Below are 11,535 nucleotides of genomic sequence, written 5' to 3' on the forward strand. Positions count from 1 at the left end.
ATATGCCGCTATAGTTATCCGTTGTGGCATCAAACGATCTCCGAATGCGATGAAACTTGACAGGCGGTCTATCTACACTATAATAAGACCACACGTCAACTCTCATCCCATTCCGAAAACATTCTCCGGCCACTTATAAAATACTATTTCGGACATGCCGCGGGCGCGTGCAAGTGTGTCTGGGCTCAAAACGGACAACAGACGGAACTGGGAGAACCCGGGCTAATGCAAGTTTTGAAAACATGATGATGCAATGCACATGATGACATAGCAAGATGCAACATGCAAGCGAATGACACGGCAACGACAACGAATAACTGGAAGACACCTGGCGCAACGGTTTCGGGGTGTCACAATAACAAAGCTCGAAAAAAGGTATGAAAGCGGAGCCCTCCCACCGGCAAGGGCCGAGATCCACTCCGCCTCCATAGCCCTAAGGCCACCGGAGACGGGACGGACCGGCTCCGACGCCGGTGGGAAGTAAAGAACCCTAGTTTTGAGGAGGCAGCGGCTGGCTACGTTGGAGGCGGCGTCTGGGTACGTTCCTAAGTTGGATGAAATGTGTTTGATAGAACATAGTACAAAACAAAAAAATTCTTCCAAGAAGTTTAAGCGGAAGGAGTTTTTTCTTCAAAATCAAGTAGAAATGAATCCTATGAAAAAATCCTAATGATTGAGATCATGCAAATCAAACAATCACCATAGGGGACGTACTAAATGTTTACTTTTTAGTTCTTACTAGCAAAAGAGCCCGTGCGTTGCAACAGAAGAGAAAACATAACACACGCTCTTAACTCAACAACCATCACTCAAGACCACAATAGGTTCATCTCCTTTATTTTTGCGAGGCATCATATTTGTGTTACCGCTTATCCTCCTTCTCACTCTCGTCGGCGATGGCCTCAGTGTTCACACAAAACAACAAAAAAACGTGTGTTAAATATGGTTAATCCCTCTCCCTCTCTCTCCCCCTCTCTCCTCCCTCCCCCTCTCTCTCTCCCTCTCTCTCTCGCTCGCTTTCACTCACTCTCGCGATGAGAAATCTGTTGTTTTCCCCTGCGATATTTTTCAGAGGTATGCATGTGTAGTTATCGATATTTTATTTTCCCGTATATGGTTATAGTGGGGTGTTTATTTGCAATCTGGATCGCCGCCGGTATGAAAAAAATGAATCTTGCGCTATAAATTATAAGTTTGCTTCCATAACAATATTTTAAAAATGTTTAACAGGTAAAATTAACATGATATTTAGATTCCACACATTTTTCTAATAAAATTTCATATATAATATGTTAAAATTGAAGTTACGGTTTAAAAGATACAAATAATTTAGAAAATCATTTGGTTTGACTCAAATATATTCCAAAATAATATTTAAAAATACTTAACAGGTAAAAATAATCTCATATTCTACATATTTTTCTAATCAAATTTTATATATAACATGTTCAAATCGGAGTTACGGTTTAAAAGACATGGATAATTTTAAAAAGCATTTGTTTGACTTAAATATGATCCACGGATGAATTACCTAAAATATCAGGGGGTGTTTTGAAAAATGTAAAATAACGGTTCGGGTGTGACTTAAATCCGGACGGCGGGTTGATTTCAAGAAAAGACAGAGACTTTTGTGTAAAATACGAAAATAACGATTTGTTTTAACTTAAAACAGAATTGCAGATTGAATTCTCTGAAATAAAGGGACTTTTCTGAAAAATGCCATGATAGACGAAAGAAACCAAATTTGCTTTATTATTATATATTAGCAAAAGAGCCCGTGCGTTGCAACGGGAGAGAAAACATAACACACGCTCTCAACTCAACAACCATCACTCAAGATCACAATAGGTCCATCTCCTTTATTTTTGCGAGGCATCATATTTGTGTTGCCGCTTATCCTCCTTATCACCCTCGCCGGCGATGGCCTCGGTGTTCACACAAAACAACAAAAAATGTGTGTTGAATATGGTTAATCCTAAGGCGTCTCTCTCCCTCTCTCCTCCCTCTCCCTCTCTCTCTCACTCTCGCGATGAGAAATCTGTTGTTTTCCACTGTGACATTTTTCAGAGGTATGCATGCGCAGTTATCGATGTTTTCTTTTCCGTATATGGTTATAGTGGGGTGTTTATTTGCAATTCGGATCGCCGCCGGTATGAAAAAAATGAATCTTGCGTTATAAATTATAAGTTTGCTTCCATAACAATATTTAAAAAATATTTAATAGGTAAAATCAACATCATATTTAGATTCCACACATCTTTTTATTAAAATTTCATATATAATATGTTAAAATCAAAGTTACGGTTTAAAAGATACAAATAATTTAGAAAATCATTTGGTTTGACTCAAATATATTCCAAAATAATATTTAAAAATACTTAACATGTAAAAATAATCTCATATTCATATTCTAATATCTTTCTAATCAAATTTCATATATAACATGCTTAAACCGGAGTTACGGTTTAAAAGATATGAATGATTTTAAAAAGTATTTGTTTGACTTAAATATAATCCGCGGATGAATTAGCTAAAATATCAGGAGAGGTTTCGAAAAGTGTAAAATAACGGTTCGGGTGTGACTTAAATCTGGACAGCGGGTTGATTTCAAAAAAAGACAGGGACTTTTGTGCAAAATACGAAAATAACGATTCGGTTTAACTTAAAACAGGACTGCGGGTTGAATTCTCTGAAATAGTGAGACTTTTTTGAAAAATGCCATAACGGACGAAAGAAATTTCATTTGTTTTATTATTAGGTAAAGATAAAGATAAAGATATAGGTAAAGATAAAGATACAAGTTTGAGAGAGGCAAGCAAGCAGCGTGGAATCGTGTGCACCACGGGCCCTAAGATCACTCACAGTACATCAAGCCCAGTTTAGAAGGGCTCAGTACATCAGGCCCAGTTTAGAAGGGCTCAAAGCCTCAGATAAGTTCCAATAAGCCATCAGCCCAACAACAGCACCAAGAAACAACGCACTCTCGTCTTCTCCGTCGCCGGGGCAACACGCCGCCGTGCCGCACCCTCTCGTCCCGTCCGTGGTTGTCACCGCGCTTTCCTACCTCACCCGCAGGCTTGCGACTGCGTTGTTCGGCGGCTATCTCGGTTCCAAACTAAGTAAGCCTCACCTTCCCAGCTGTCTTTTTTAGCGAGGGTTTGGTGCCCTACGCATTGCTTCGCATCTCTGCAGCCGCTAGATTTTTCCAGGCCCTGATTTCAGTTGTCTTGAGAACGCTCAATTGTAGTATGTATCTTCAGTGCTCCTGCTCTTCTATTTTGCCCCCAAATGAACTGGTTTGACAGATGATACTCTAGTGGGAAAAATAGGTTTATTTGTTAAGAAGTTTTGGTGTAGTTTCAAGACCAACCGGAGCCAAAGAGCATACAGGATGTATCATAAAGGGACGGTAGCTGAGACGTAGATCATGTTGCGGCGAAAGCTTAGTTCAGTTCTGCTGAGCATTGGATAATCTAGTCTAACTCATGTTTTCCCTTTTGCGCGAAACTGAACCTTGCAGCAGGAGGAAAGGACCCATGGCGATGGAGATGAGAGCCCGGGAATCTGTAGGCATGTCGGAGGACCTGACACGGGCAATCGCACCTTATGCCACAGCCCTGCACGACGCTTTCCTCCACTCCCATTGCTCCTCGTGTTTCAGGAAGTTGCCATCGCAACCTCCATGTGCCATGTCTTGTATGCTCTGCTGCTCCGTTCAGTACTGCTGCTCAGACTGCTTAAGCTCGGACTGTGAAGTGCATTCTTCTTCTGGTGAATGTTGTTTCTTCGCCGATCACCTCAAGAAAGCATCTTCATCCTACGTCACTGAGGGCACGAGCGATGTCCGTGCTTCTCTTCGACTTCTTTATTTTCTCGAGATGCATGGTCTTGTCTCGTCAGATTCAATCAACCGGTCCAGCAGAATTGGTGGGCTTTCAACAATTGGTATTCGGGAAGTTCTGGAGGAAGGTGGGGAGGTTGCCGAGAGGATACTGAAGGGAAGCATGCTGATGTCGTCTGCCAGAAAAATGAGGACGCAAACATCTGTTGTTTTCTCCAATGGCCTGACAGTAGAGATAGTGGCATTATGGGCAGTGATGATCAACAGCGTTGAGGTGCAGATTAGTGACGAGTGGGATCTGGGGATTGCAGTTTATGGACCTAGTTTCTCATGGTTCAATCATAGTTGCTTTCCGAATGCTTCTTATAGTTTTGTGTTGGCTCCACCCAATGAAGATTATGTTTCAGACAAATCAGAATACCGTGCAGTCCCTGCTAGCAAAGGGGTTGCTCCAGATGCGGTAAAGGAAATCAAATTATTGTTTTGTTTGGTGTATTCTGAACTTTTGCATCCACTATTCTTACAGTCAATCAACTACTTTGAATATCAAATATTTCTGAATTTAGAGTAAGTTATTTGACTTTTCATTGGTTGCAGTGGCATGCTTGGCAATTTGAAGAGGGTTCTACTCATGGTACTTCTTTCATGTTTATTTATTCTGCAACGTGAGGCAACATTCTGAACCTTTACCCTGACTCTCTTTAGCACTTGGCAAATATGGCCCAAGAGTTGTTGTCCGTTGCATAAAGCCAATCAACAAGGGGGATGAAGTTTGCATAACATACATTGATCTTCTCCAGACCAGGGTACTGTTTTCTTGCTAAATCCTAGTTTGCATGAGTTTCCAATGCAAGTACTCCCTCTGTCCGGTGAAGAGTGTACATCTAAATTTTTTAGGACAAATTATGGAGTTAAGTAAAAAATGCATTGGAAAGGTGCAAGCCACCATCTCTCTCCTCTTTAATTACCCAGCCCCCAATGAGCTAAGTGCATGTGGCAATTAAGAAGACCATGTGTAGATTGCTATTGGTCTTGATTACCGTGTGATGAAAGAGAAGTAACTTTTTCTACTTTAAAGTGAATTTGAAAGATAGAAGTACACTCTTTTGTGGACAAATTTTGAAGCTAGATGTACACTTTCCACCGGACGGAGGGAGTAGGTCAGTTATCTTAATATATTATTAGTTGTGCAGAATCACATGAAGGCTCAATTGTTCCATGAACTGTAATAATGGGCTATAGTGGTTCCCTTAGTATTAGTTTTTACATCAAAATCCCCCTTAAGTTTAGATAACCATGCTTAATATAAATCTTTATGCACTTGGCGAAACTGTGTTTCTTGTCGAAAAACAGGGCCACCCTTGTCCATTTTCATCCAAAACAGAAGCACATAGATATTGTAATGCAGTTTAGTATTATAGCTTCTAACTTTCTGTTGAGCTGCTGCTGTCGGTAGATGTTCCGATCACTATTTAGTCCTACCATATGCGAAAGCTATATCTGAATGAAGAACATTGTCCAGTACTCCTAAGCCACAGGAGCACAACCAACAAGCTCCCAAAATTCTAAAACTAATTAAGTCAATTAACACAGTATACACCTGTCATGCTACACAATTGCATGTTCAAACCCAACCTACACATCAAGAAAGAAGAAAAAAGACAAATTCTGCCATGAATAGCACCATCTCCTGTGAATAGCATTTCTCTTCTGCTTTTCTTAGTGGCGGTGTGGAATTTGCATTTTGAAATTTCATGACATACTATAAATACACATTGTATCAATCCACCCGATGTTTCAGAATTTTTTAAGACAGTTTGGTTGTGCTCCCATGAGGTCGTGGGTTCAAGTCCTGGAAACAGCCGCTTGCAGAAATGTAGGGAAAGGCTGCATACTATAGACCCAAAGTGGTCGGACCCTTCCCAGGACCCTGTGCAAGCGGGAGCTACGTGCACCAGGCTGCCCTTTTTTAGTTTGGTTGTGCTCCCATGGCTTGGGATCATGCGAGCTCCACAAGCCTTGGGAGCACCAGATATGTCTTTCATCTGAATGCACACCTACTTCAGGATGGATTTGCACATTATATGTTTCCATTTAGATTGTGTAGCTGTGTTATATCTTGGATCTTTTTATTATGCACACTGACTGTCTTGGTTAAGTTGTTGTGGTAGACAATGTTTTCCGTGCCATCCATATAGTAGGTCAATATGCTTTAGGATATTACATAGTCCCTCCATTCTTGAATGCATAACGACTTAGGAGTTTGCACTTCTAACAAGTTGCATGTGGAAAAGAGTCAAAGACTGCATGACCCCTCTTTATTAGGCCGGTTATTACCTTTCGAAGTTGTCTGTTACTCTAGTCGAAACTAATAAATGGAATTTGAAATAGCCAAAGGGAAGGGTATGCAAGGGAAAATCTGGTGTAAAGTTATCCCGAAATGGTAAAATGACATATTTAGGAACAAAATTTTGAACTAGAATAACATGCGTTCAAGAACTGCAGGAGTTCAGGTGTGTTGTTTCTTTTTTGGTTTTCTAACTGTTTGCACATCAAATAAAGTAGGAGTTACTTTTATTTCCCTTCTTTGTCACACTCATAAGTTAGAACTTCCCTTTACAGGAAGCAAGGCATTCAGATCTTTGGTCAAAGTATAAGTTTATTTGTTCTTGTGAGCGCTGTACTGCATCACCAGAATCATATGTGGATTTTATTCTAAACGTAAGAGCCAAACCCCGGAGAAAATATTGTCATCATTTGCTTGCAATTTACCATGTACTATCTTTATGCACTTCTAGTATTGTGCCATATTCCTTTCAGTCAAATAAATTTGATTTTCTACTCTGCTATGAAGTTCTTTCTAGCCACCCATATTTTCAGACTCTTATAAATTCCAGTGGCTTGTATGTTTGTAAACCTTGGTGTGTTATCTCTATCAGTGTGACCCAGCTTACATCTTTGAACTTCTCTCAGATATCTCTCATCCCAGCACAACTTACAAAAAACTATAAATTGACCAGTAACTAGTATCAGTGACATATACATTAACTAGCAACCCTTTTTAGATAGTCGCGTATGTTGCAGGTTCCTGACAGTTTATGCTTAACTTATATCTTCTGTGAGCTGACATGGTACCCTCATCAGTGTGACTTCAGGAACTTGAATTCACCAGAGAATGCTTTTATATCTCTAGCAATTGAGGATTTTGATGATATCTTACAACAAGCAATATCGGAATATTCATTGGGTGATGATCCCAAAGCCTGCTGTGCTATGATTGAAAGTTTGCTTTCTGAAAACTTGATGGGTGATCTGCAGCAAGTGGAACTTTCACAGAAAAGACATATACTACATCCTCTTCATCATATATGTCTAAGAGCTTATATGACGCTTGCCTCTGCTTACCGCTTTCGTGCCCTAGAATCCAGTACTGATGGCTTTAAGGGAGAAAACAGTGCCGTTTCTTTCAAAATGACCAAAGCTGCAGTAGCTTATTCATTTCTTCTTGCAGGAGCTACGCACCATCTGTTCTTATCTGAACGTTCCTTTATGACCCCGCTGGCGCATTTTTTGTTAAGCGCTGGACGGTCCATGTTAGATTTTGTTGAATGTGTAAAGGGAGAGAGAAGGAAAAATGTATCCCAAGCTAAGTTTAGCTTTGCTTCATGTTCAGCAAGTTCAGGAACACGTGATTCCATGCAGTACCATCAATTCAGATCAACTTGTGAGGAATTTGGCAAGCACATGTTATCGTTATCATTGCAGTGCTGGTCATTTCTTGTGCAAAGCTCACCCTGCCTGGAAAAGATAAAAAACCCTATAGACTTCAGTTGGCTTGGGACAGCAATATTTCAGTCTCTCCATCTTTCTGAGGTAGATTCTGCCAACCTTTCTTGTACAGATGGTCTAGAAATTTTCACTGAAGAGCAGAAGGGGTGTATTCTCAGCTTAGCTATTTGCTGCATCACCTTTTGCAAATATCTTGCAAATATATGCTATGGTCCACAACATTATTTGGCAAATCATGCTAAAGATCTGCTTGAAGGTATCAATCTTGCACAATGAAGTTGATGTTTGATGTGCTCCATCGTCATTATCGATGGTTGTGGAGCTTACTTTCAAGATGGTCGCAGGATTAAATGAATATTTTCTTTGTATGTAAGCACAGTTTGTCAATTCTGTTTATTCCGATGAACAAAGTTAATGACAATGAGATTTATTGGAAAAGTCTCTGACATGCTTTCGCGGCAGTGGTTTCACTTAAGATTCATGCTTCTGTATAATGATGTAGCAGTGTTGTCTCGAAGTCTGTTCTAGCACTCTGTCACGCTAGCATTCTATGGTTGATCCCTGGACCATTCTATTGGTAACCTCTCCCATTATGCAAAAGTATTCACATGCTTTCTGGTTGAGATGCAAATTCTTTTTGTTTATCGGACATGGAAGAATCATCATCAAACTGGGCCATGAAGATCTTCACCTTAAGTAAAGGCGCAAACAAAGCTATTATATTTCTACTCTTTAGTTGGTGTCAGTTATTGGTGGCTGGGGGAAGGGCAGGGAGGGGATACTCTCATTTCATAGATGACACAAGTTGCATGTTGTTGGCAGCGCAGTGCAGAGTCGTGTCATCTAGCAATAATTGAAGATATTTTCTAAAATAATTTTTGTGAGAAACAATTTACCTTATTTTTGGTCACAAGTTCAAGTATGTCTTGGTTCAATGAACTGAAAACGACATGTTTGCCTCTTTGATCAAGAATAAAATTATTTCATTCTTTTTGGCAGCAAAACTGTTAAATGGAGGATGCTCCTTGTAAATGTATTCCTCAGATGAAAAGAAAATTGTTTTAGACATGAATGACATGGTGACAGTTTATTGCTATGTTTGAACAGAGATATTTCACTCTACACAATTGGATGAAACGAATTCATCCTGCAAAGTTGCCTTGTGTCACCTGCATCTTTGCAGATGGACAGATTTTGTGGGTTGTTGTGTACAGTAAACCAAACATGTTTATTTTTCTCATTTTGTCAATTTTAGTATGATAAGTGATTTTGGCCCTACTTCTGTATTCTTAGTTGGTTACTTTCTAAGCCTGATTTGATCTTTGCTGCAGGGATTCCTAAGCACACTGGAGAAATGTGTAAGCACATGAATGACTGATCATTCTGATACCAGCCAGCACAGTTTACTGCAACTGCAACTGCTGCTTTCTCTTTAACCTGCTCATTATCATGCCAACAGTAACTTGTAGCTTATCTCTAGAACTTCAAGCTTCTATATGTTTCAGTACCACTTAGTTAGCTTCATTGTTTCAGCTAACGGGTTTAGCTTAGACATGTGTTTTACTGATAAGCTGAACAGCATAAATGATCAGAAATTTAGGTTCGACCACAACCACAAACACAGCAAATTTGGTTACTGAGAAACAGATGCTCTGCCGTAGCAGGTTTAATGGATGCCCACCAGAATAATTGTCAGAATATGCTTTGGCATCTTCCACTGCCTGCAGCATTGCTTCCACTGACCTAACCAATGGGAAGTTAAACTGTCCTCCATTAATGAGCCGGCGTGTCTATTCCTACCAGGCACCTTTCTGCTTAAAGTGGGTGTTGCTGATAATTCAGGAATTTCTCCTCTCTATCGTATCTCTCTCTCTCCCCCAAAGAAAGATCTTATGTGTCAACATTTTTCTAGTTGAAGGATATTCTGTATCGCATGGTATTCACGATGTGCTGCGTGTATAATGAATTCACGATTGATTTGTAGGCACTTATTTGATGCTGAGCTAATGGTCTATACCTGCATCTTAATTCTTAATTTTATACGAGGTTTTTTATAGATGTAGTGCTGATGCTGCAAACCATATGTTGGGAGTGAGCTTTTATTTTAACGGTGTTCTCTTCTCACAATATGGGTGTGCTATGTATGGTTTGTTTTCCCTTTTAGAACAGTTAAAATTTCACAGTTAACAGTTGTAGTGCATAAACCTGCTTTACTTTTGCTGAAAAACTATATATATAAATGAACTTGACGTAGGACCCATCCTTTCAATAAGGGGAGTGATATTTCCCATGTATGTTTAGTTGATTATACATTAACTAAAATAATATGGTGTGCATTGGAAATTTTGAATGATTGAAGGGTATATTTGTGGATTATTTTTGTTTTTGTGGGCACATGTCGCTGCAGTTCCACTTGTCCCTTGGTTACAAAAATTGCAAAAAGATCTCCACCAGAGAACAGAAGAAGTGCTTTCAGTCATTAAGTGTGCATGATATTAGCCACATAATTTCGATTGATGGAGCCTTGTTCTGATGCAATAATTTATTTTTCCAACTGCTTTGGTGTAGCTAGTTACCGCTATAAATACCTCCTACCGTATTGCTTCTTAGTAACACAGTGCAACCAAGCAGCTACTTGTGTTCTGTGTGATACATTTCTCTTTATTTTGAGATGGCAGGTGAGTATGATCGCAGCAGTTACGGAAGGTCAGGCACAGGCAGTGACGAAGGTGGGTACAACAAGACCAGCGAGGAAGACTATGGCCGCAGCAGCGATGAATACGGCCATGGTACCGGTGGTTTCAACAAATCCAGCAACGACACCAACACGGACGACTACAGTAGCAGTGGCGACTACAACAAGTCCAGCACTGACAATTTCACTGGCGGCTTGAACAAATCTAGCACTGATGACTACACTGGCGGTGGCAGCTACAACAAAACTGGTGCCGACGACTACAGTGCCGGTGGCAGCTACAACAAGTCCAGCACCGACGATTTCAGTGGCGGCCACAACAAGTCTAGCACGGACGACTATGATGGTGGCTACAAGAACTCCAGCGCCGATGCCGGCTATGGCAAAGGCGGTTACAAGAAACCAAGCACCGAGGACTCCTCCGCGTACAACAAATCAAGCATCGAGGAGGACTACAGCAGCGGCAAGAACACCCCCAACACTGATGACTACGACGGCAGTGGCTACAACAAGTCCAGCACTGATGACGACTATGATGGCTATAAGAAGCCCAGCGCCGACGAGTACAGTGGTGGCTACAGCAAGTCCGGCGCCGATGGGTATGCCACTGGTGCAGGCAAGACCGGCTCTGATGATTACTAGACAAAATCGCCGTGAAAGTGAGTGTGTTTGCGATGCTAAATACTCCCTCCGTAAACTAATATAAGAGCGTTTAGATCACTATTTTAGTGTTCTAAACACTCTTATATTAGTTTACAGAGGGAGTACGTATGTATGTGTGGTTGCTACTGCTACTGGTCCTTGCTAAATGATTTAGCATTTGTATTCTTACTCTTTTCTTTATGGTAGGGTTCGTTTATATGTATACTGATGTGATCCCATCATAGAGCCGCGGCTGTTGAGATGAGTGTGTATATGTACCCGTGTATAGCAGTCTTGCTGTCCATCTATGCGCCTGTACGAATGCGTAATACACTTTATCATGTCTGTAGCTGGATATAACGTTACTCCATCCGTCCCGAAAAGGTTGCCTTAGATTTGTCTAGATACATATAATCCTCGGTCATATTCCACTCCCTCCGTTTCACAATGTAGCGCGTATAAGGTCAAACTTTATAAACTTTGACCAAGTTTGTAGAGAAAAATATATACATCTAGAATATCAAATACATATCCTTAGATACATCACAAGACGTACTTCCATATTGTA

The 11,535-nt window shown here is 40.5% G+C and overlaps 2 protein-coding genes across 2 annotated transcripts; both read left to right on the forward strand.

Annotated features, from left to right (window-relative positions):
- The first annotated feature begins 2,952 nt into the window (after nt 1-2,952).
- On the forward strand, nt 2,953-8,358 carry LOC123189203 (protein SET DOMAIN GROUP 41). Its single transcript, XM_044601565.1, has 6 exons — nt 2,953-3,119; nt 3,521-4,301; nt 4,439-4,475; nt 4,547-4,647; nt 6,464-6,562; nt 6,986-8,358. Exons 2-6 carry the CDS (start codon nt 3,537-3,539, stop codon nt 7,904-7,906), a joined length of 1,923 nt encoding a protein of 640 aa, XP_044457500.1. The 5' UTR covers nt 2,953-3,119; nt 3,521-3,536; the 3' UTR covers nt 7,907-8,358.
- Nucleotides 8,359-10,224: 1,866 nt separating this feature from the next.
- Nucleotides 10,225-11,265, forward strand: LOC123189204 (stress protein DDR48). Its single transcript, XM_044601566.1, has one exon. The coding sequence runs from the start codon at nt 10,302-10,304 to the stop codon at nt 10,965-10,967; it is 666 nt and encodes a 221-aa protein (XP_044457501.1). The 5' UTR covers nt 10,225-10,301; the 3' UTR covers nt 10,968-11,265.
- Nucleotides 11,266-11,535: the final 270 nt, after the last annotated feature.

Source organism: Triticum aestivum, chromosome 2A (genome assembly GCF_018294505.1).
Source record: "Triticum aestivum cultivar Chinese Spring chromosome 2A, IWGSC CS RefSeq v2.1, whole genome shotgun sequence".
Classification (NCBI taxonomy): domain Eukaryota; kingdom Viridiplantae; phylum Streptophyta; class Magnoliopsida; order Poales; family Poaceae; genus Triticum; species Triticum aestivum.